The following is a 25006-nucleotide window of genomic DNA, read 5'->3' on the forward strand; positions in this document are numbered from 1 at the left end:
CCACTGGGATTCGTGCAGTAGAAGGAGACCTCACCTACAACAAGAGATGGATAAAATGGAACGGGTCCAAAGACGGGCTACAAAAATGACGGAAGGTCTTAAGCATAAAACTCACCAGGAAAGACTTTATGAACGCCATCTGTCTCATCTGGAGGACAGAAGGGAAAGGGGGGACATGATCGAAACATTAAAAAAAATAAACAAACTTTTATTGTTAAAAAGAAGATAATTCATATAATTGTTATTACAGATCCAATGCAGTTTTATTTTGCATATTAAAATTACAAGTCATATCTCTGTATCTTAGCGGAAGGTCTTCAGCATAAAACTGATCAGGAAAGACTTCATGGACTCCATCTGTAGAGTCTGGAGGACGGAAGGGAAAGTGGGGGACATGATCGAAACATTTAAATATGTTCAAGGGTTAAATAAGGTCCAGGAGGGAAGTGTTTTTAATAGGAAAGTGAACACAAGAACAAGGGGACACAACCTGAGGTTAGTTGGGGGAAAGATCAGAAGCAACGTGAGAAAATATTATTTGACTGAAAGAGGAGTAGATGCTTGGAGCAAACTTCCAGCAGACGTGGTTGATAAATCCACAGGAACTGAATGTAAACATGCCTGGGATGAACATATATCCATTGTAAGATGAAATACAGGAAATAGTATAAGGGCAGACTAGATGGACCAGGAGGTCTTTTTCTGCTGTCAGTCTTCTACGTTTCTATGTTTCTATGATTGATTTGGATTTATATGCCGCCCCTCTCCAAAGACTATATACGATATTACATAACATTCTCAACGCGCAACCACAATTGAGCCCAAAAATGTCTGATGGGAAGTGAGACATTTGGGAAGCGGATTTTAAATTAGTAACCAAGTTGTTAAGTGAATCTTCACTTTGCTCGTCAGAAGGTTGCATCAAGTAATATCGCCCACCCCCCTGGACAGGAGGAAGAGGAGCAACCTGGACAATGGACAATAGGCCAGGGGTCTCCAACCTTGGCCACTTGAAGACTCGTGGGCTTCAACTCCCAGAATTCCTCAGCCAACAAAGCTGACGGTTGAAGTCCACCAGCCTTAGAGTGACCAAGGCTAGAGACCCCTGCAATAGACCATACATCGTACAAAAGGTATCTTGGGAGGAGGGAGGGCATGGGAAGTGTTTCGGGGGTACCCAAAAGTTTTTCAGAAGTTAAAAGGAGAAGGAAGGAGAAACACTTTCAAACTTGTAATGTTCTTTCCCTGTCACCTTATGAGAAGGGCAAAATGAGTCCTTTTTAGTTGTGCTTCTTGCTAATAATAATAATAATAATAATAATAATAATAATAATAATACTGTAATATTCTTTTCCTGTCCCCTTATGGGAAGGGCAAAATGAGTCCTTTTTAGTTGTGCTTCTTGCGAATAATAATAATAATAATAATAATAATAATAATAATAATAATATTCTTTTCCTGTCCCCTTATGAGAAGGGCAAAATGAGTCCTTTTTAGTTGTGCTTCTTGCCTATAATAATAATAATAATAATAATAATAATAATAATAACAACAACAACAACAACAACAACAACAGCAACAGAGTTGGAAGGGACCTTGGAGGTCTTCTAGTCCAACCCTCTGTTTAGGCAGGAAACCCTTACACCATTTCATGCAAATGGTTATCCAATATCTTAAAAACATGGAGCATTCGGAGAGCTTCGGAGAGGGGTGGCATACAAATCTAGTAAATTATTATTATTATTACTATTATTATTATCATCATCACCATCATCATTCACAACTTCTGGAGGCAAGCTGTTCCGCTGATCAAGTGTTCTGACTGCCAGGAAATTCCTCCTTAGTTCTAAGTTGCTTCTCTCCTTGTTTAGTTTCCACCCATTGCTTCTTGTTCTACCCTTTGGAGAATAGGTTGACTCCCTCTTCTTTGAGGCAACCAATTCAATCACAGCAATCTCGTCGCTCATGGCTTCCATGCCTGCTGGCAAGCTGGGTTTTTTAAAGCTGTTGTTACTGTTGAAACTTTTTGTTTCCTACATGGCTATCTCGCGGAACTGCCTGCTACTTGATTTTCTATTCAGGTAGGGTTTCCCCCTTTCTTGGAAGGAAGTGGTTTAATGCCCCTCTTTGAATGAATTGGCTTCACGGCCGCTCCCCTCCTCCTGTCCTTTTGGCGAGGTGAAGAACAAGCTTGTCTCTCAGTCATTCAAGCACTTAAAATGAATAATTAAAAAACCACTGCATCGTAGAAATAGATAAGGGGCATAAACTCGCTAAGCCGCAGGACACGACGCAATATTCTCTCGGCTCTCTGCGGGGAGGGCTTGGAAAAAAGAATCACTTCCTGATGAAAGCGAAAAACTTAAATTGTAGTGATCCATCTGCAAAAATGACAGGGAGTGCAATCGTTCAATTTTTTATTTTTATTTGTATTTTTTTAGTTTTATACCTCGGCTTACATGCTGTGGTTTGAAAATACCGGCTGGCTACCTCTTGCAGCTTGCAGTCCAAAGGGGCTGCATTTTTCAAAGATGACCAGGTGGGTCCTTTGGATGCAAAAATAATGAGAGTTAAAAGTCTCGGAATGCCTGGAGGGGAGCAGGTTGGAGAAAATGTCGTTTGGCGGGACCCAGGGGAAGAGCCTTCTCTGTGGCGGCCCCAGCCCTTTGGAACCAACTCCCCCCAGAGATTAGAATTGCCCCCACCCTCCTCGCCTTTCATAAGCTTCTTAAAACCCATCTCTGCCACCAGGCATGGGGGAACTGAGATATTCTTTCCCCCTAGGCCTTTACAATTTACGCATGGTATGTCTGTATGTATGTTTGGTTTTTATAATAAGTTTTTTTTTAGTTATTTTAGCATTGGATTAGATTGTTACATGTTGTGTTTATCATTGTTGTTAGCCGCCCCGAGTCTACGGAGAGGGGCGGCATACAAATCCAATAAGTAAGTAAGTAAGTAAGTAAGTAAGTAAGTAAGTAAGTAAGTAAGTAAGTAAGTAAGTAAGTAAGTAAGTAAGTAAGTAAGTAGCCGCCCCGAGTTCACGGAGAGGGGCGGCATACAAATCTAAATAATAAATAAGTAAGTAAGTAAGTAAGTAAGTAAGTAAGTAAGTAAGTAAGTAAGTAAGTAAGTAAGTCACGAAAATGTGGAAATAAAAGTAGAATATAACAGAACAACAAGAGTTGAATGGGACCTTGGAGGTCTTCTAGTCCAACCTGTACCATTTCCGACAAATGGTTGTCCAATTTCATCTTGAAATCCTTCAATGATGGAGCACTCGCAACTTCTGGTGGCAAGCAGTTCCTCTGACTAATTGTTTAAACTGTTAGGAAGTTTCTCCTCAATTCCAGGTTGCTTCCTTCCTTGAATAGTTTCCATCCATTGTTTCTTGTCCTGCTTTCAGGTGATTTGGAGAATAATTTGACCCCCGTCTTCTTTGTACCAGACCCTCAAGTAATGGAATACTGCCCTCATGTCTTCTCTAGTACTTCTTTTCATTACACTGGATGTACTCAATTTCTGCAACCGTGTTAGCTTACTATATGTTTTAGCCTACAGCTCCCTAAATTATCTTCGTTGCTCTCCTTTGTGCTCTTTCCAGAATCTCAACACTTTTTGTTATAATATTTATTATTTATTTATTTATTTATTTTATTTATTTATTGGATTTGTATGCCGCCCCTCTCCGGAGACTCGGGGCGGCTAACAGCAATAATAAAACAGCATATAATAATAATCCAATACTAAAAACAGTTAAAAACCCATTATTATAAAAACCAAACATACATACAGACATACCATGCATAAAATTGTAAAGGCCTAGGGGAAAAAGCATCTCAATTCCCCCATGCCTGGGTCAGAGGTGGGTTTTAAGAAGCTTACAAAAGGCAAGGAGGGTGGGGGCAATTCTAATCTCTGGGGGGAATTGGTTCCACAGGGCCGGGGCCGCCAAAGAGAAGGCTCTTCCCCAGGGTCCCGCCAAGCGACATTGTTTAGTTGACGGGACCTGGAGAAGGCCCACTCTGTGGGACCTAACTGGTCACTGGGATTCGTGCAGCAGAAGGCGGTCCCTGAGATAATCTGCATGTAATATGGTTTCCAAAGGTCCAGAACTTGGCCATTGCAAAGGGCTATTTTTATTTTGGCCACCTTTCCGAAGCAATTCCTCTCCCCTCCATGTTCCTGCCTCTGCTCTGTTCTTTCATTTGGGGGTATAAAATTTTCTTTATTTTTCTCCAACATACAATAAAAAAACCCCAAAATATGCAATAAAAAAACACAGAGTCACCGCCTAAAATAATAATACATAATATTTCTTTGTTATGTTAAACATTCAAAAAGAAAGCCAAAATATCTTAAAGTACATTTTTTACTCTTCTCTCCAAAATTGATTAAAGTTCACTACTCGTCAAACATACATCATCTACAAATAACGATATTATAACATCTATATCCCAAACGCCATCACTCTGCTAAACAAATAATTCCCTCAACACTGTCAAACTATTTACAAAGTCTGCACCACTATTACTACTGGTTTTTTTCTCATCATTCCTATCATCCATTTCCTCCCACTTTGAAGGACTTTAACTTGTTGCTTGAGTCCTTAAGATTTTTATTAATATTGATTGTTTCTTCATTGCTTATTTGACCCCTATGACAATCATTAAGTGTTGCATCTCATGATTCTTGACAAATGTATATTTTCTTTTATCTACACTGAGAGCATCTGCACCAAAGAGAAATTCCTTGTGTGTCCAATCACACTTGGCCAATAAATAATTTCTATTCTATTCTATTCTATTCTATTCTATTCTACTCTATTCCCTTATCTCCTTTTTTTCTATCTACAGTATATTAAAACATAGATCTCATTACTCAATATGCACTTTCATTCTTTCACCTAGAGATCAGCTGCACTTGATGCTCACTCTCCGCAGGGATGTGGCTGGCTGGACCACAGCGTCGTCACCATGGCGACGCTCGCCTCCTGCATCCCGGATGGCTCTGCTAGCAGGACATAGAGGAGAAGCTCCCTGCCTCCTCCTCCTCCCCCTCCCCTCCCCCTCTTTTCCTCCCCTTCCTCTTCCTCCCCCTCTTCTTCTTCTTCTTCTTCTTCTTCTTCTTCTTCTTCTTCTTCTTCTTCTTCTTCTTCTTCTTCTTCTTCTTCCCCCGCTCCTCCCCCCTCCTCCTCTCCCCCCCCCCGCACGCTGGGTGGGGGCCGGGCTTTTATAGCCTCCCTGGCAACCAATGGCATCGCAGCCAGCCGAGGAAATGCCATCGGGCGAGCCGAGTCCCGGGCAGGGCGGTGCATTGCAGGGCGTCCAGGCTGCTTCGGAGCATCTTCTCCGGGTGACCCCCGCGGGCTCCAGAGCCGGACCGGACCGGGGAGGCTGGGGAGGGATGCCGCCGCCTGGCCAGAAGCCGCTCGGACCCCACTGGGATTCTTTGGGGCGGTTCTAAACGCCGAGAGAACTTTTCCCCCGAGCAACTTTTTGCAAAAGTTCGCCGTCGGGCTTCTGCCTCGCCTTTCCCCCCCTTCCCTACCTTCATGAGCCCGGCAGGAACGGAGACCCCGCCGGCCCCCGCCAGCCTCGCCGCCACCTCGCCTCGGCTCGCCGCTGGCCCGCCGCGGCCCGGGGGCCAGACCCGAAGGGGCTGGAAGATGTGAGCCGGCGGGGCGGCTGCTGGCACCGGAGCCCCCGCCTTGGCAGCCCCCGAACCCCACCCGGACCCTCGCCTTCCCCGGGGGGAGCTGGGCTGGCCCCGGCCAGGGGGGGCGCCTCGCATGCCCCGCGTCGCCCGTGGCGAGAGGAGCCCGGCCGGCCATGGCCATCCAGGGGATGGAGCTGTGCGCGGTGGCGGTGGTCATCATCCTCTTCATCGCGGTGCTCAAGCAGTTCGGCATCCTGGAGCCCATGTCGCTGGAAGGTAGGCTTGGGTGGGCCTCGTTCTTTCTTTCTTTCTTTCTTTCTTTCTTTCTTTCTTTCTTTCTTTCTTTCTTTCTTCTTTCTTTTTTTCTCTTTCTCTCTCTCCTTCCTTTTTCCTCCCTCCCTCCCTCTTTCTCTCATCCCCCTCTCCTTCTTTCTCTTTCTTTCTCTCTCTCCTTCCTTGCTTCTCCCTCCCTCCTCCTTTCTTTCTCTCTCTCTCTCTCTTCCTTTCTTCCTCCCTCCTTCCCTCTTTCTCTCAACCCCTCTCTCTCTTTCTCTTTCTCTCTCTCCTTCTTTCTTTCTCTTTCCCTTTCCCTCTCTCCTTCTCTCCTTCCTTCTTCCTCCCTCCTCCTTCTTTCTTTCTTTTTCTTTCTCTCTCTCTCCTTCCTTTCTTCCTCCCTCCCTTCTTCCCTCTTTCTCTCATCCCTCTCTCCTTTCTCTTCCTTTCTCTCTCTCCTTCCTTCCTTCCTTCCTTGCTTCTCCCTCCCTCCCTCCTCCTTTCTTTCTTTCTTTCTTTCTTTCTTTCTTTCTCTTTCTTTCCTCTCTCTCTCTTCCTCCCTCCTTCCCTTTCTCTCAACCCCCCTTTCTCTTTCTCTCTCTCTCTCCTTCTTTCTTTCTCTTTCCCTCTCTCCTTCTCTCCTTCCTTCTCCCTCCCTCCCTCTTTCTTTCTTTCTTTCTTTTTCTCCTCCTCTGTCCCTCTTTCTCTATCCCTCTTTCTCTGTCTCTTTCCCTTTCTCTCTCTCTCTTTCTCTCTTTTTCCAATCTACTTTGATTGCTTGCTAGTGAATGCAAGTCTCTGGTTCTTTAAATGCCATCGTCCTGAGCTTGTGTTTCCATTTTCCTTTCTGACCCCACTTGCTCTGTCCGAACTGTCCTTCAAGAGTAGGCCAGCCTCTCCCTTGACTGACAGCTGCCTCTCTTCTTCTCTCCTCCCTCCCGGAGTCCTCTGAAAGCTGAGATTTTGGTCTCCTCTGGCTGCCTGGAAGAAACAGCGGCAAAGCTCCCGCTGAGACAGGCACGGAGCTCTTGGCCTTTCTCATAACTCCTCCTTGGAACCCCAAATCAGGGGGCTTCTGGGATGGACCAAAGGCATGTGGGCAGCCACAAATGCGCGAGAAAAACCCTGGGTCGCTCCTAGGTGGCAGCCACCCTCGACTCTTTGCTGCCATCTAATGATCACCTGGAGTTTTGCAGTCCAAATATTTTAGGAACCTCTCTCCAGAGACCAAGTTAGGCCTCCTTCCTTCATCCCCAAGAGTTTTGTTATCTTCTTAATGTGAAAACTCCCTCTTGGACTGTTGTTTCGATAGAATGACAGAAGGGGCATTGAAGGTCTCCTAGTCCAACCCCCAGCTTGAGCATGAGACAAATGGCTGTTAAAACCCACTAGTGATGGAGCAACCATAGGTTCCATAGCTGTTCCACGGCTCACTGTTTTCATAGACATGAAATTCCTCCTTCATTCCAGGTTCTCTCCTTCATTAGTTTCCATCCATTGCTTCTTGGCAACCATACTTAAAGAGGTTGCTCATTGCCATCTTGTTGGCTACTTCTTGTAGGGAAAGTTGACTCGCCACTTTTGTAGTTTTCCAGGAATGCTTAGGACATCCTCATGAAGTCCAGGAGCATTTTTTAAAGAGAAGGTGACACTTTGTTGTTGTTGTTGTTGTTGTTGTTATTATTATTATTATTATTATTATTATTATTATTATTTAGGAAAATATCATATTTATTGAAGATAAATAGGGCAGGGGGTACCTAAAGCTAAAGGACCATGCGAATATTGGTACAAATGTAGATGAATACAAATGTAGATGAATTTATACAGTTATAAATCAAAATACACGCTTACACATATAAGAGGAAATAGAGTTAAAGAGAGAGAAAGAAAAGGAAGGAAAAAGGGAAAGGAAAGAGAAGAGGGAAAATTAAAAATAAAAGAAAGAAGAAGAAAAAAGAAGATATAAATTCATATCTATAAATTTATCAGATGTCGTAAATAGTGTCAACTTATCTGTTGACCTGGTTACTCTACTACAGCTTTTAAGATCTTTACTATCTGTATAGATGAAAGTTTTGAGTTTCTAGACTTGAGTTAGAGTTTAATAAGTTATTTTATAAGTTCGTGGGATAGTTGTAGGAGGATCATGATGGAGTTGTACGATGTCTTTTCTCCAGCCAAATGTACCAATGGATTTTATTTTATTTTGTCAAACATGTGCAAAATAATAGGTATAAACATAAACATTAGCATAGTAGGTGCAGGTAAATTAGGCAATAGGACGGTAGGACAGGGACGGTAGGCACAATGGTGCATTTATGAACCCCCCTTACACACCTCTTAGAAATGGGGAGAGGTCGACTGTAGACAGTCTAAGGCAGTGTTCCCTCTAATTTTTTGGGGGGGTGGGCGGAAAAGTATAGTCTCTGAGCGGCAGTCCCTTTGGGACTGGGCGGCACAGAAATAATAAATAAATAAATAAATAAATAAATAAAGTGTGTCTATAACAGTGAGCTCATAATAGGGCAACTCTATCAATATCAAAATGCCACTTAAATAGTTGAGTTAGTTTCAAACTAGATTTTGATTTTCTTTCCCTCTTCCTTACTCCCATTCTTTTTCTTTCTCTTTTCCTTCCTCTCTTTTGTCTATCTGTTTCTCTCTCTTCCTCTCTCTCTCCTTCCCTCTCACTCTTTCCCTCTCGGCTTCTGGGCAGGTTTGGAAAACTCTGAGTTGATGATGATTTTTAAGTGAGCGATTGCTCACTGCTCAGCTTAGAGGGAACTATGGTCTAAGATTAAAGTTTTTGGGGTTTGGGGAAGAAACCACAGAGTCAGGTTGTGCGTTCCAGGCATTGATACACTCTGTTGCTGAAGTCGTATTTTCTGCAGTCGAGTTTGGACAATCAAAACTCTTATTTCACAACTGCCACTGTTCCATTTAAGATATCCTCTTTACTCTGATTTTTATAAGGAAATAGATGAAATTAGGAGTTGGGAAATTTGCACAGACAATACATGATCTTTGATATGATTCTATGATTGGAAAACCGTCCACGGTAGCCTCACCATATCCTCTCCCTCCAAAGCCAAATGCAAAAATATATTTAATCGACACAGGGAAGGCAAATGGAGATGAGCAGGAACTAAAGAAAACATTTTACCTTTCTCTTAAAAGTTTTAGAAACATTGGGGCAGTAGCTTTGGAGTGAAGCAGAGGTGGTTTGAAAACAGCTTCCCCATTCTCGACTGTGTTGCCATCCCAAATGATTTGAAGTTTTTAAAAAAGAATTTGCTGACTTGATTTAGCAGAATTGCAAACAAGGTTATTGGAGACACAGCCAGTATCAACCCTTCTTCAAAACTGCTTCAGATCAACTCCATATTGATCGTTTTCAGCTTTTAAGCACCTCCTGTTCCATTCCCTGCAGGGCATCCCTGGATCTAAGCTATAATTGTGAAGCTCCAGAGTCTGATAGTTTATCTGCCAAAACCATGACGTCACAGGGGAAAAACTTTCAGAACTTGGACAGAGTGCGTTGATTTTGGTACGAAATGCGGGAGGATGACCAGCACCCCTCAGCGCATGCAAAAACAAACACACATTGAAAGTGAGGTGCTACATGCCTGAAAAAACCACCACTTTAAAGCCTTACATGGCATTGGACCAGAATACCTCCGGAACCGCCTTCTACCGCACGAATCCCAGAGGCCAATAAGGTCCCACAGAGTTGGCCTTCTCCGGGTCCCATCGACCAAACAATGTTGTTTGGCGGGCCCCAAGGGAAGAGCCTTCTCTGTGGCAGCCCCGGCCCTCTGGAATCAACTCCCCCCAGAGATTAGAACAGCCCCCACCCTCCTTGTCTTTCGCAAATTTCTTAAGACCCACCTATATCGCCAGGCATGGGGGAAGTAAGACATCCTCCCCCAGGCTTTTATATTTTATGTTTGGTATGTATGTGCTGTATGGTTCTATATATGTTTTTTTAATATTGGATTTGTTTTACTGCTATATTGTTTTATTATTGTTGTGAGCCGCCCCGAGTCTTCGGAGAGGGGCGGCATACAAGTCCAATAAATTATTATTGTTATTATTAATTATTATTAGAACTAAGGAGGAATTTCCTGACACTGAGGACAATTAACCAATGAAACAGCTTGCCACCAGAAGTTGTGGGTGCTCCAACACTGGGGGGTTTTAAGCAGAGACTGGACAGCCACTTTTCTGGAATTATATCAGGTCTCCTGTTTGAGCAAAGGGCTGGACTAGATGACCTTTCCCAGGCCCCTTCCAACTCTGTTATTCTGTAATTCTGTTATAACTTTAGTTTCCAGACATTTTTCCTCTCTGCTATTGTTAGGACCATTTCCTTTTTTAAAAAAATGGAGAGGTGTAGAATTACAGAATAACCCTGGTATTCTGTAATTCTGGTATTCTGCTTCTGAAAATGCATTTGTGAACAACCAAGCAGATGGTTTAATTGGTTTTCCGGCACAGTGCAAATGGTTGAAGAGGTGATTTTAATGGTGCCTTCCAATCCATCAACTGATGCATTTAAGAGTGTGTGTGTTTGTGTGTGTGTATGTGTGAGAGAGATGTGTTTATATGGCTCTTTCCTGTTGTTAACGTGAAAAAAAATAAAGAACACTCCCAAAACTAGATCCAAGGGTGAGCTAAATTCAAGTGCATCGTCTACATATTTGGTTTCAAGTTCTCTTTCTTCTAACTTGTGCTTACAGATACCTTGGACTTACTGTATGTGCTCAAATAGGATAATTGCAGCCCAAGGAATCTGGAGAGCTGCTGTAGATATTCTGCAAAAAAAGATCAATGTTTTTTTGCCCCTTTGCATTGATATTATTTATCCTTCAAAGTAAGATTTAGCTCCTTAAACAGAGGAATCCTGTGGTGAATTTGCAGGGAACAATCCTGAGCAATATACCTTAATTGGTGTTGTGGTTAGCTCTGGCCCAGCTCCTGCCCCAAGGACTGTGGATGTGGGGGAGACATCCACATGCTGCAGGCCTGTTTTGCCCCTGGTGGAATCTGCTGATGAAGGCTCCTTTGACCAAGAAGACATGAGTGACAGGGAGGAGGAGAGTGTGGCAGACAGCTCAGAAGGAGATCAATTATCTAGCTCCTCCTTGGATTCAGAACAAGAGTTAATGATACAGCCACGCATGCGGAGAGCGATGCATAGGCAGCAACAACTGAGAGATTATTATCAAAGAAATTGAGGCCACTTGTAGCTTGGCCATTGTGGAGGATTATCTGATTGCTGTGTTTCGTGCCTGCTTTTCTGACTTTGACTTTTTGTGTGCTGATTTTTCCCTGCTTTGAAACTAAACCAGAGCAAAGTGTGTTTCACTTTGTGAAAGAAGAAGGACTGTGAATTGCCTCACAGCTGCAAGCTAAGTATCACAGAACTGATAAGGGACTTGTACAAATTACCAGTTTGTTTGGAGACGAGTGCTCTTTGCTATACAAAAAGAGGGCTTAGTTTAAGTGAATTTTCGTTATAAAGAACATTGTTTTGAATTTTCAAACGTGTGTGTGTCTGAAATTTGTACCTGTGAATTTTTGGGAGGAGTCTACCAGAGAGCCCGACAGAACAATCGTTAGGAGAGGGAAAATAAAAATTGGATAAAATCATGGTTATATTTTGTTTTAAAAAAAATAAAGCTAGCAAGGAAAACAGGGACATGTACAATCTTCATTAAAAGAAGGAAAGATTGCACACAGTTCCTCATTCATCACAAGTCCTATCCAGCTGTATAGCAAGAAAGAGGAGATCATTGCTGTTGTTTTATTGGTTGTTGTTTTCTGAACACTGGTGACAAACACATTGCACGTTAAGATAGAAAAATGTGGGATAGACAGCATCACCACCAGATGGATTTGCAATCCGCTGACCAGCCACATTCAATGTCCAGTCCCCTAATCCTATTTGTTGCTCTTCTCTGGACTTTTTCTAGAGTCTCAACATCCTTTTTGCATCGTGGCGACCAAAACTAAATGCAGGATTCCAGGTGTGGCCTTTCCAAGGCCTTATAAAGTGGTATTAACACTTCACATGATCTTGATTCTGTCCCTCTGGTGATGCAGCCTTGAACTGTGTTGGCTTTTTTGGCAGCTGCTGCCCACGGCTGGCTCTTATTTAAATGGTCGTCCACTAGCACTCCAAGATCCATCTCACAGTTACTACTGTTGAGCAAGGTACCATCTATACTGCCTTCAGCTGCTTTGGAGAATAGCTTGAGTCCTTCTTTGTGGCAACCCCTGAGATATTGGAAGGCTGCTATCCTGTCTCCCCTAGTCCTTCTTCTCATCAAACTAGCCATGCCCAGTTCCTGCAACCGTTCTTCATATGTTTTAGCCTCTGGTCCCCTAATCCTATTTGTTGCTCTTCTCTGCACTTTTTCTAGAGTCTCAACATCCTTTTTGCATCGTGGAGACCAAAACCGAATGCAGGATTCCAGGTGTGGCCTTTCCAAGGCCTTATAAAGCGGTATTAACACTTCACATGATCTTGATTCTGTCCCTCTGTTAATGCAGCCTAGAATTGGGTTGGCTTTTGGGGCAGCTGCTGCCCACGGCTGGCTCCTATTTAAATGGTCGTCCACTAGGACTCCAAGATCCCTCTCACAGTTACTACTGTTGAGCAAGGTACCACATATGCTGAACCTGTGCATTTTGTTTCTCTTGCCTAAATGTAGAACTGACTTTTTTCACCATTGAATTTCATTTTGTTAGATAGCGCCCATTGTTGAAGCTATTGAAGCTGAAGTATTCTTTGGTATGTAGGACATTGTAGCCATTGTTAAGAAAGACCATGTCATTTTTTTAAATAGAAAGGTGTGGAGATGGTGGTGGTGGACCTTGTATGCTAAAGTCTTTGGCGTCACACCGGTGCAGAAGTTGCTGATTAATCAACGGGTTGCCACACTCTCTGTAGAAGGCCTGGGACCCCCAGAGGCCGCCTGCCTAACCGCCTCTTGTGGGGCTGAGTCAGCCTTTCTGGAGTCCAAAGCTTGGGACGCGTTTGGCCGGCTTCTCGGATGCTGCTCAGCCTATTTTTAAAACCAGCTCCTCGTTGCTGTGTCATGTTTTGCTCGACTCTTGCCCAGAAACGGACAATCTCTCACGCTGCCTCTCTGGGCTTGTGTTAGAAAAACAATAACAATCATCATAATAAAATAACTCCAATCCTCGTAAATCTGTCAAACGGAGATTGTCTTAAGATTGCAGTGTGGTCGGGCAGTAGGAAAAGCAAGTAGGATGCTTAGCTGCATAGCTAGAGGTATCACAAGCAGGAAGAGGGAGATTGTGATCCCCTTATATAGAGCGCTGGTGAGACCTCATTTGGAATAATACTGTGTTCAGTTCTGGAGACTTCACCTACAAAAAGATACTGACAAAATTGAAGGGGTCCAAAGACGGGCTACAAGAATGGTGGAAGGTCTTAAACATAAAACGTATCAGGAAAGACTTCATGGACTTCATCTGTAGAGTCTGGAGGACAGAAGGAAAAGGGGGGACATGATCGAAACATTTAAATATGTTAAAGGGTTAAATAAGGTTCAGGAGGGAAGTGTTTTTAATAGGAAAGTGAACCCAAGAACAAGGGGCAACAATCTGAGGTTAGTTGGGGGAAAGATCAAAAGCAACGTGAGAAAATATTATTTCACTGAAAGAGTAGTAGATCCTTGGAACAAACTCCCAGCAGACGTGGTTGGTCAATCCACAGGAACTGAATGTAAACATGCCTGGGATAAACAGATATCCATTGTAAGATAAAATACAGGAAATAGTATCAGGGCAGACTAGATGGACCAGGGGGTCTTTTTCTGCCGTCAGTCTTAAGGGGAGGAAAATCAGAGCAGTGAATGGGGAGGGGAGGGGGGCGGTAATTCCAATATTGCTTAGTTGACGGGACTTGGAGAAGGCCAACGCTGCGTTCAGTAATGGGCAGCCACATTTTTTACTGCCACGCTGTGTGGGTGTGGCTTATTTTGTGGGTGTAGCTTAATGGTCATGTGACCAGGGGGAGTGGTTTGAACTATCATCATCGTTCAAGCGAACAGTTAAGTCCTCGACTTACAACCTTACCAGTGTCGCTCACTGGGGTGACAATTTGCTTCGCGTTTCCCACGCTCTCCTTCCTGGGTCGCCCCCCTGGCCTCAGGCTGGGTAGCTAGGCGAACGGGGGCTGCCAGAAGCATAAATGCTGCAGGCGCAGATCCACCCACACCTTCTGCTTGCACCTCAGGTGGGAGGTGGCCGCGTGAGGCTGGAGGGGAGCCGGGCAGGAGAGAGGGAAGCTCGTCCGAAGCCAGGAAGGAGGAAAGAGGAAAAAAGCAGAGCCAAGCCAAGACCAGTAATCCAAGAAGTCTTTGGAGAGGGGCGGAATACAAGTCTAATAAATAATAATAATAATAATAATAATAATAATAATAATAATAATAATTCAGACTGACCGAATTCTGAAGCATAACACACCAGACATCCTGATCGTGGAGAAAAAGAAAGTATGGATCATCGACATCGCAATCCCAGGAGACAGCAGAATTGAGGAGAAGCAGCTAGAGAAATTAGTGAAATACGAAGATCTAAAAATCGAGCTGGAACGACTCTGGCATAAGACCGTGAAAGTGGTCCCAGTGGTCCTTGGCACGCTGGGCGCAGGGGCAAAGGATCTCAGCGGACATTTGAAAACCATCGGAATTGACAAAACCTCCATCTGTCAATTGCAAAAGGCGGCTTCACTGGGATCGGCAAACATAATTCGCCACTATATCACGCAGTCCTAGGTGCTTGGGAAGCGCCCGACTGGGGATGAAATACGAAATCCAGCATAGTGATCTCGTTTGCTGTGTTGTATTTATATTATAATAATAATAATAATAATAATAATAATAATAATAATAATAATAATAATAATAATAATAATGTTTAAGATGCTTCTGCTGAGTCAGGACGGAATATCCATTCTCAGTTAGCACCCGGCTTGCAAGTCGGTGTTTTTGAATGATCTCTTCTGTCAGCGTGCAAAACCTCAAATCTTTAAATAAATGTTACCTGTTTGGCTTCTTTTTACAGACAACGGCGAGACCGAGTTGGAGCTATCGGCCCTGCGGCATCAACCGGAAGGACTCGACCAACTCCAACTTCTAACCAAATTCACCAAAAAGGAACTGCAGTCCCTCTATAGAGGCTTCAAGAACGTGAGTCTTTGTTTCCCACCTGCTGATGCTTTTTTCTTATCTATATTAAGAAAAATGTAAATGTATCTTCGTTAGGAGGGGCTAATCTCGAAAAGTACTTCACGGGTTGCTTTGAAATTTTGACACAGCATTCCATTCGAACACAGCCCATAGGATATACCTATATTATATAGCTATCACACCTGTGACAGGTAAAAACTGCCCCAAAACTGGACAAAATGTTTAAATAGATGCTTGTGCCCAAAGCAAAAATACACTGGGATGCATGTGCACATGCATGCAAGAGAACTGAAGCTATGTGCGCAGTGGATCACGCGCTACCAGTGTGTCGTCCCAGTGGCAAGCCATTACTGGTGTGGTTCCAGAAAAATGCTCAGAGAAACAGAGACTTGTTTTTCTGCATCCCAAGATGGTCCTGCTGGCACAGAGACATGGGCCGTGTTGTTGACTCAGCCTGGGCAGGAAGCCAGGGGGACTTTGTGAAAACTTCCCTCCCTCCCAGGAAACCACCCCCTGCCTTCTGCATCATGTATCTTTAATGGCTTTCCTGTAATGCTCGGCTCTTGGCAGCCGCTGTAAAATATGTCACCCAGGCGGGGGTTGCTGCTACCACTTCTACTGGTGCGCTGCGTACGCTGCTTTGGGTTTGTGTCATGCGCGCACGTGCATCCCAGTGAGGTTTTGCTTCTGCGCATGCGTGAGATTTCGGTGATTGTTTGCTTCTGCGTATTGCTGAAATCTTTCTCTCAAGCGCATCCCCTTGTGAGAGTTGGCTTCCTGCACATGCACAGAAGCAAAATCTAGCTGGGACATGTGCGTGCGCATGCCAGAGCCCCAAAACTGCATGCACAGCTCAAGTTTTGCTACCCATGCAGCGTCCTCATCTGTACCTATAGGAACCCGGTACTGATGCCACCCAGCCGATAGTTTCTGGCTCACTGCCTTGGGGTGAGCCACAGCCTGGCGAAGGTCTTGGACCAGCTGGCACATCCACAGCCTTCGCTTTCAGACGCAATGCTCTGGGCTCCAGCTGCATTCTGAGCATGCAGAAATAAGTTTGAAAGGACCTTGGAGGTCTTCTAGTCTAACCATCTGATCCAGCAGTAGACCCTATAGCAGAGGTGTCAAACTCAATTGCATTGAGCGCTGAATCAGGGTTGTGTTTGACCTGGGGTGGGGGTGGCCAGGGTGAAAGAAAGAACGAGGAAAGAAAGAAAAAGAATGAAAGAAAAAGGGAGGGAAGGAGGAAGAAAAAGAAAGAAAGAAAAAGGGGGGGAAGGAGGGAGGAAGGAAGAATGAAAGAAAGAAAGAGGGAAGGAAGGAAGAAAGTAAAAGAAGGAAAGAAAAAAGTAGGGAGGAGAAATGATAGAAAGAAAGAGGGAGGGAGGAAGGAAGGAAGAACAAAAGAAAGAGGGAAGAAAGAAAGAAAGAAAGAAAAAGGGAGGGTGAATGAAGGCAGAACAAAAGAAAGAGGGAAGAAAGAAAGAAAGAAAGAAAGAAAGAAAGAAAAAGGGAGGAGGAAGGAAGGAAGAATGATAAAAAGGGGAGGGAAGGAAGAAAAAGAAGAAAGAAAAAGAAAGAAAGAAAGAAAGAAAAAGGGAGGGAGGAAGAAAGAAAGAAAGAAAGAAAAGAGAGAGAGAGAGAAGAAAAACCTGAGTTGGACTCCAAAGGACTTTGTTCCGTTCGGACTAGTAACCAGTGTCTGGTTTCTCTTCAGGAATGTCCCAGCGGCCTGGTGGATGAAGAAACCTTCAAGCTCATCTATGCCCAGTTCTTCCCCCAGGGAGGTGAGTCTGCCATGCATCTCAGGACCATTGATTCAGCCTTTCTCAACTTTGGCCACCGGAAGACGACCGGACTTCAATTCCCAGAATTCCTCAGCCGGTTGAGAGAGTTCAAAACGTTCAACTCTTTAACGTTTAACTTAGGAGTCGGTTAGGTGAATCGTTAGCGTTGTTAAGTTAGTAACATGGCCGTTAAGTGAATCTAGTTCCCCCATGGACATTGCTTGGCAGAAGGTCGCAAATGGCGATCACGTGACACCCGGATACTGAAACTGTCATAAGTACATGCCAGTTGCCAACAGTCCAACTTCTGATTACATGACTTGAGGGATACAGTGATGATCATAGGTGTGAAAAGCAAAAACCTTATTCAGAGAGAGTAACCATGAAAGTGTTTGCAAGCTGATAAGAGCTGGGAACATTGTTAGCACCTGGTTAGGGCTGGAAAGAAACATTCGGAGCAAGTCTGAACAATGAAAAAAGCCCTGCAAAGACTTGGGGCTTGGAAAACATTCTTCGCAGAGAGTAACAATGAAAGAGCCTGCAAGCCGGTATGAGCTGGGAACATTGTTAGTAGCTAGTTGGGGCTGGGGAAAAAAAGGCTACATTCAGAGTATAAGACGCACCCAAACTATCAGCCTCTTTTAGGGAGGAAAAAGGTGCATATTATACACCGAAAAATACGGTACGTCTTCCTGAGTAACGCTGAGGTATCTCCAGAGCAGTCCCAGGGAAGGATCCCCCAGGGCACAAGGAAAACCCTCCAGGTGTCCATCTCACCTGCTTCTGCCTTTTCCTTTGCAGATGCCTCCATGTACGCCCACTTCCTATTCAACGCTTTCGATCTGGACCGGAGCGGAGCCATTCGATTTGAAGTAAGGTGAATTTTCTGCCTCTTGGAAGGTTGACGCTTGTGAGCGAACCCAGGAGGAAGTTAATCCTGAAAAGATCTGAGGGCGGTTGGGAATGCTTGCTTGCTTGCTTGCTTGCTTGCTTGCTTGCTTACTTACTTACTTACTTACTTACTTACTTACTTACTTACTTACTTACTTACTTACTTACTTACTTACTTACTTACTTACTTACTTATTAGATTTGTATGCTGCCCCTCTCCGTAGACTCGGGGCGGCATACAAATCTAATTTGTATTATACACTTTACCCTTAAATTATCCACGATTGACCTTTCCAGATTTCTAAGCGGTCAGTAAGGGGCGAGTACAAGTGCACTAGAGTGTTTTCCGTCCCCTGTCCTATTGCTCTCCTATATCTCCTATACCATTCTCCTTTTTACTATTATTATTATTTTATTATTTATTAGATTTGTATGCCGCCCCTCTCCGAAGACTCGGAGACTTTCCTATATTTCTTCTATTCTTTCATTGATATATTTTATTCCTATATCTTCTCTTCTTTCTTAGATATATCTTTCTATGAGTTTATTCTCTATAACTTTCATTATATATTTACTATATGTATACACACTATAACCCTCATTGTGTAATGGACAAAATCAATCAATCAATATCTCCCCTGGTCCTTCTCTTTACTGGACTAGCCATGCCCAGTTCCTGCAATATTTCTTGCCAGGCTCACAGGCTGTAACTGATCTCTCTCTCTTTCTCTGTTGTTGTTTATTTATTTTATTTATTTATTCATTTGTCCAATGCACAAATACATAGGAAGAAAAATAGACATGTAGTAATATATATATAAGGGTAAAATGAACTTAGGGAGAGGATATATGAAAGGAAGAGAATGTATATGATAAGTGAGAGAAAGGAAAGACAATTGGACAGGGGACGAAAGGCACACCAGTGCACTTATGTACGCCCCTTACTGGCCTCTTAGAAACCTGGAGAGGTCAATTGTGGAGAGTCTAAGGGAGAAGTGATGGGGGTTAGGGGTTGACACAATTGAGTCCGGTAATGAGTTCCACGCTTCGATAACTCGATTGTTGAAATCATATTTTTTACAGTCAAGTTTGGAGCGGTTCGTATTAAGTTTGAATCTGTTGCATGCTCTTGTGTTGTTGCGGTTGAAGCTGAAGTAGTCATTGACCGGTAGGACGTTGCAGCATATTGTTGTTGTCGTCTTGAACAGGACTTTGTCATCGGCCTCTCCATTTTGCTGCGTGGCACAGTGCATGAGAAACTCAGCTGGGCTTTTAACCTCTACGACATCAACAAGGACGGATACATTACCAAGGAGGTGAGCTCGGTCGATCCTATTTCGGTACCCGAGGCCCACGGGATGTGCTGCTGTCAAAGCTTTGTTCTCCTTCTTTGGCAGGAGATGCTGGCCATCATGAAATCCATCTACGACATGATGGGCCGCTACACCTACCCCATGCTGCAGGAAGATGCGCCTTTTGAGCACGTGGAGAAGTTCTTCCAGGTAAAATGAAAGGAAAAAAAGGATTCTGTCCATCATCAGAAAGTTATAATAATAATAACAAAAGAGTTGGAAAGGACCTTGGAGGTCTTCTAGTCCAATTCCCTACTTAGGTAGGAAACCCTAAACTACTTCAGACAGATGGTTATCCAACATTTTCTTAAAAACTTCCAGTGTTGGAGCATTCTCAACTTCTGGTGGCAAGCTGTTCCACTGTTTAACTGTTCTGACTGTCAGAAAACCTCTCCTTGCCTAGTTTCCACCCATTGCTTCTTGTTCTACCCTTAGATGCTTTGGAGAATAGCTTGACTCCCTCTTCTTTGGGGCATCCCCTGAGATATTGGAAGACTGCTATCATGTCTCCCCTGGTCCTTCTTTTCATTAAACTAGCCATGCCCAGTTCCTGCAACCGTTCTTAATTAATAATAACAATCGAGTTGGAAGGGACCTTGGAGGTCTTCTAGTCCAACCCCCTGCTTAAGGCAGGAAACCCTACACTACTTCAGACAGGTGGTTATCCAACATCTGCTTAAAGACTTACAGTGTTGGGGCATTCACTTCCTAGATTCACCCATGTTTCTGCAACACTCCGCAGTCTGCATTGGTTGCCGATCAGTTTCCGGTCACAATTCAAAGTGTTGATTATGACCTTTAAAGCCCTGCATGGCATTGGACCAGAGTACCTTCGGAACCGCCTGCTACCGCACGAATCCCAGCGACCGATAAGGTCCCACAGAGTTGGCCTTCTCCGGGTCCCGTCAACCAATGTCATTTGGCGGGCCCCAGGGGGAGAGCCTTCTCTGTGGCAGCCCCGGCCCTCTGGAATCAACTCCCCCTGGAGATTAGAACTTTCGTAAATTACTCAAGACCCATCTATACCGCCAGGCATGGGGGAGTTGAGACACCTTTCCCCCAGACTTTTTTATATTTATGTTTGGGTATGTATATGTTGTTTGCTTTTTTAAATATGATGGGGTTTTATGTGCTTTTTAATATTAGATTTGTTTTTCGCTGGAATATTGTTTTTATTATTGTTGTGAGCCGCCCCGAGTCTTCGGAGAGGGGCGGCATACAAATCTAATAAATTGAATTGAATTGGTGGCAAGCTGTTCCGCAGATTAACTGTTCTGACTGTCAGCAAATTTCTCCAAAGTTACTTCGCAGGACCCAGGTTGTTGGGGGCATTCTGTCAACCGCTTAGAGAGGGCTGTAAAAGCACTATGAAGCAGTGTACAAGTCTAAATGCTATTTTTGAACTAAGACCCAGCGTATCCTGGGATGGGCACCTTCCACTCAAAAATGTCACGTTTTGTCTTGCAGAAAATGGATAAGAATCAGGATGGAGTAGTCACCATCGATGAGTTCTTAGAGACGTGTCAAAAGGTGGGTTCAGCAGAATTCTTTTAACTCAGAAGAGGAACTTTTTTAAAGTTGAAAACTTTGTTGATGTCGTTGTTAGTAGAAACATTTCTGATGGCAGAAAAAGACCCCATGGTCCATCTAGTCTGCCCTTATACTATTTCCTGTATTTTATCTTACAATGGATATATGTTTATCCCAGGCATGTTTACATTCAGTTACTGTGGATTTACCAACCACGTCTTCTGGAAGTTTGTTCCAAGGATCTACTACTCTTTCAGTAAAATAATATTTCCTCACGTTGCTTTTGATCTTTCCCCCAACTAACTTCAGATTGTGTCCCCTTGTTCTTGTGTTCACTTTCGTATTAAAAACACTTCCCTCCTGAACCTTATTTAACCCTTTAACATATTTAAATGTTTCGATCATGTCCCCCCTTTTCCTTCTGTCCTCCAGACTCTACAGATTGAGTCCATGAAGTCTTTCCTGATACGTTTTGTGCTTAAGACCTTCCACCATTCTTGTAGCCCGTCTTTGGACCCGTTCAATTTTGTCAATATCTTTTTGTAGGTGAGGTCTCCAGAACTGAAGACAGTCTTCCAAATGTGGTCTCACCAGCACTCTATATAGTGGGATCACAATCTCCCTCTTCCTGCTTGTGATACCTCTAGCTATGCAGCCAAGCATCCTACTTGCTTTCCCTACTGCCCGACCACACTGCTCACCCATTTTGAGACTGTCAAAGTGCAACCTGTGACACATTATTTGAACAATTGAAGAGCCCTTGTTCCGCCACATCTCAACTGTTACATTATCTGGACTTTTCCCAGCAGTGGGCAATTCTTATTTTAGCTGCTAAAGTGAAGCAGATCACAAACAAGTTGCTTATTTTTACATTTGAGAGCTGGTCCTATAAATAAATGCAGCAAACCTGATTGTGAGCAACCCCTCCGGGGGAAATCTAGTTCTGCTCCCATCATGGGCTGCCTGCAGTTTGGCCTCTGGATTGTACAGGTGGTTCTCCACTTACGAACAGCTGAACCATGGTTTGAAGTTACGACAGACTTTGAAAAAAGTGTATTTATTTATTTTTTAAGTTCCATTTGCCTTAACTCGCATTTATGACTCGTTGCAGCACCTGCAATATGACTGTGAAATTGGGATGCTATTTTTGTTGGTTTCTGGCATTTTTTCTTATAGTCCACCCCCATTTAGAACCCCCCCTAATGAATTCACTTAAGGACCATGCAATTCATTTTGGGACCGGAGTTACTCTAATAATAATAATAATAACAACAACAACAACAATAACAATAACAACAACAACAACAACAATGCTGCACAAATCCCAGCGACCGGTTAGGTCCCACAGAGTTGGCCTTCTCCGGGTCCTGTCGACTAAGCAATGTCATTTGGCGGGACCCAGGAGAAGAGCCTTCTCTGTGGCGGCCCCGACCCTCTGGAACCATCTTCCCCCAGATATCAGAGTTGCCCCCACCCTCCTTGCCTTTCGCAAGCTCCTTTAAACCCACCTCTGTCGTCGGGCATGGGGGAATTGAAATTTTTCCCTTCCCCCTAGGCTTATAGAATTTATACATGGTATGCTTGTATGTATGAGTGGTTCTTTAAATTGGGGTTTTTAAGATTATTTTTAATATTAGATTTGTTTACATTGTCTTTTTATATTGTTGTTAGCCGCCCCGAGTCTTCGGAGAAGAAGGGCGGCATACAAATCTAATAAATACAAAATACAAATACAAATACAAATAACAACAATAATAACAACAACAACAATAACAACAACAACAATAACAACAACAACAACACTTGGAGGTCTTCTAGTCCACCCCCCCGTTTAGGCAGGAAACCCTACACTACTTCAGACAGGTGGTTATCCAATATTTTCTATCCAATCATAAAACCTCCCCCAAATTGTATAATAATCTGAGTCTTGTTTATCTTCAAGTTTCAAAGTCCATCTACTCATCTCTGCACAACCCATAATTTTTCTCAAAACTTCCCTTTCCATTGGCATCCTATTCCACGCCCACTTCCCATTGTGCATATACAATCCTAGCTGCTGTAATTCTATGTCTAATTAAATAAATTTCTGTCCTCGTTTCTCTCTCTCTCTCTTTCTTCTTTCTCCTCTCTGGCTTCTTTAGGACGAGAACATCATGAATTCCATGCAGCTCTTTGAAAATGTCATTTAAGGATGCTCAGGTTCCTGACCCACCTGCCTCCTTGGCCTGCACTTACGGCGACGGAGGCCTCGGTCGTTCTTTGTGAAGCCCTCGACATTTTGGGGGGAGACACACCCTCCAACCGAAAACTCTTTTTATATCTCAACGACGACGGAGATCGGGGTGAAGGCACAAGCGAGGGCAAGGCATGCGGCTTGCTTTACAAACCTCCTTGGATTCTCAGGACGGAAGCATCGAGGAAGAGGAGGGAGGAGGGAGGGGAAGGGCTCGGGGTGGGGAGGGTGGACGGACTCTGGGACGTGTCTTCTCGACACGTCTTCTTGGCTCAGGGAGGGAGATTTCCAGCAGTTAAGGCAGGGGAAGTTTTTTTTAAAAACAAATCAAAACCACACTAAAAGATTGTCCTGCTCTTCATTTATCGAACTGTAATCCTCAAAACATCCTCAACCTTTCCATGACTTGGAGAAAATAATTAAAAAATTTGCTTTACAAGGTTTGGGGTTTTATTTTATTTTTTTTGGAACTTTTGTTTCTTCGGTGGATTTCTCCAGAATTTGGGAAGGGCTGAAATGGCCAGAGAGTAGGGTGGTCATCAGGGGAGACGTTCTGATGGTCCGCAGGGAACTATGAGGGTCATCCTGAAAGTAAGTTTACAAGGTACGTAGCTCTCGCGGGGAATGTTCGTAGGGGGAGGTTGGTATTACTATTGTGTAGTGGGAAGCCAGTGGAAGAGAATGACCAGTGCCAGGGGTCAGTAGATCATTGACTGGCCTTGTGGTGAAGGTTAGAGATGAACGCCCTCATTCCGTTGCCCTCCAAGGGCGAAGTGCGCGTTGTAACACGCTACCTGAATGCTAAGGTGTGATGGGGACCCAACTTACTTGAAGCGCACAAAATTGACAGTGTCGGTGCCGCCCGAGAATTTCTTGACCATTTCAAGATTGAAGGTGATGCTTTTCTCATCTGTAGAGTGACAGGAGATGAAACTTGGGCCTATCCCCAGACTCCAGAGAGCAAACGTCAATCAATGAGGTGGCACCACACCCATTCTCCTTTAGCCCCAAAATTCAATCTTGACCTCTAAAGCCCCACATGGCCTCAGGCCAGAATATCTTCAGGACCGTCTTATGTCGCACAAATCCCAGCGACCAATAAGGTCCCACAGAGTCAGCCTTCTCCGGGTCCCGTCGACTAAACTAAACAATGTTGTCTGGCAGGACCCAGGGGAAGAGCCTTCTCTGTGGCGGCCCCGGCCTTCTGAAATCAACTTAGAACCACCCCATGTCACGAGGCATGGGGTAACTGAGTTACCCCTAGGCTATTGTAGATTTGTGTATGGTATGACTGAGTTGTTTGGTTTTAATAATGGGCTTTTTATGTGCTTTTTTAACAAGTTGGATTTGTGATATTGTATTATGTTGTGAGCCGCTCCGAGTCCTCGGAGAGGGGCAGCATACAAATCTAATAATTATATATATATGTGTAACGCCTTACAAAGACCTCTCTGGCTAGCTTCACATGTGAGTCATGGGCTACGATGGTTTGCTCGTGACTCAGCCTGTTGCGTGAAACATAACCCCACAGGGTCGGCCTTCTCCAGGTCCCGTTGGCCAGGCAATATCGCCTGATGGGCCATAGGGGAAGAGCCTTCTCTGTGGTGGCTCCAGACCTTTGGAACCAACTCCCTCGGGAGATTCGTACCGCCCCCACCCTCCTGGCCTTTCGCAAGGCCTTGAAGACCCATCTTTGCCAGCAGGCACCTGTGTGTATGTGTGAGTGTTAAGAACTAACTCCACCGATGTTGTGAATGACTGAATCCAGTTGGATGAATGTGGATTGTGTGTTTTTAGGGAAAATGGGGTTTTAGGTTTTTTAATATTAGGTTTCTTACACGTTTTTGTAATTGTTTTTATTCTGTTATAAGCCAAATAAATAAAGAAATAATAGACTAGGAAATAAAATAAACTTTGTCCCTTTGAATGGACACTAACTGGCATACATTAAAAATGAAATTTCATTGCATACAGCTCACAAGGGGCCACCACTTCCAATTTTACACTGCCTAAACACCAGAAGGTCAATAAATAAATGAATACAACATTATGCCT

The 25006-nt window shown here is 43.9% G+C and overlaps 1 protein-coding gene across 2 annotated transcripts in view; it reads left to right on the plus strand.

Moving 5' to 3' along the window:
• The window catches only part of KCNIP3 (potassium voltage-gated channel interacting protein 3), a 40837-nt gene extending 17449 nt beyond the window's left edge, over window positions 1-23388 (plus strand). Inside the window, exons 2-8 of one of the 2 annotated variants that reach the window (XM_070765963.1) lie at window positions 15034-15158; window positions 16876-16945; window positions 17747-17817; window positions 19045-19152; window positions 19234-19338; window positions 20656-20718; window positions 22860-23388. In XM_070765963.1, coding sequence (XP_070622064.1) covers window positions 15034-15158; window positions 16876-16945; window positions 17747-17817; window positions 19045-19152; window positions 19234-19338; window positions 20656-20718; window positions 22860-22907 — 590 coding nt within the window. In that variant the 3' untranslated portion in view covers window positions 22908-23388. The remainder of the gene's footprint in view (window positions 1-15033; window positions 15159-16875; window positions 16946-17746; window positions 17818-19044; window positions 19153-19233; window positions 19339-20655; window positions 20719-22859) is intronic. The other variant, XM_070765962.1, reaches the window with a different exon arrangement.
• The last annotated feature ends 1618 nt before the right edge of the window (window positions 23389-25006 follow it).

The sequence above is a fragment of the Erythrolamprus reginae genome, chromosome 12, assembly GCF_031021105.1.
Source record: "Erythrolamprus reginae isolate rEryReg1 chromosome 12, rEryReg1.hap1, whole genome shotgun sequence".
In the NCBI taxonomy this organism is placed as follows: domain Eukaryota; kingdom Metazoa; phylum Chordata; class Lepidosauria; order Squamata; family Dipsadidae; genus Erythrolamprus; species Erythrolamprus reginae.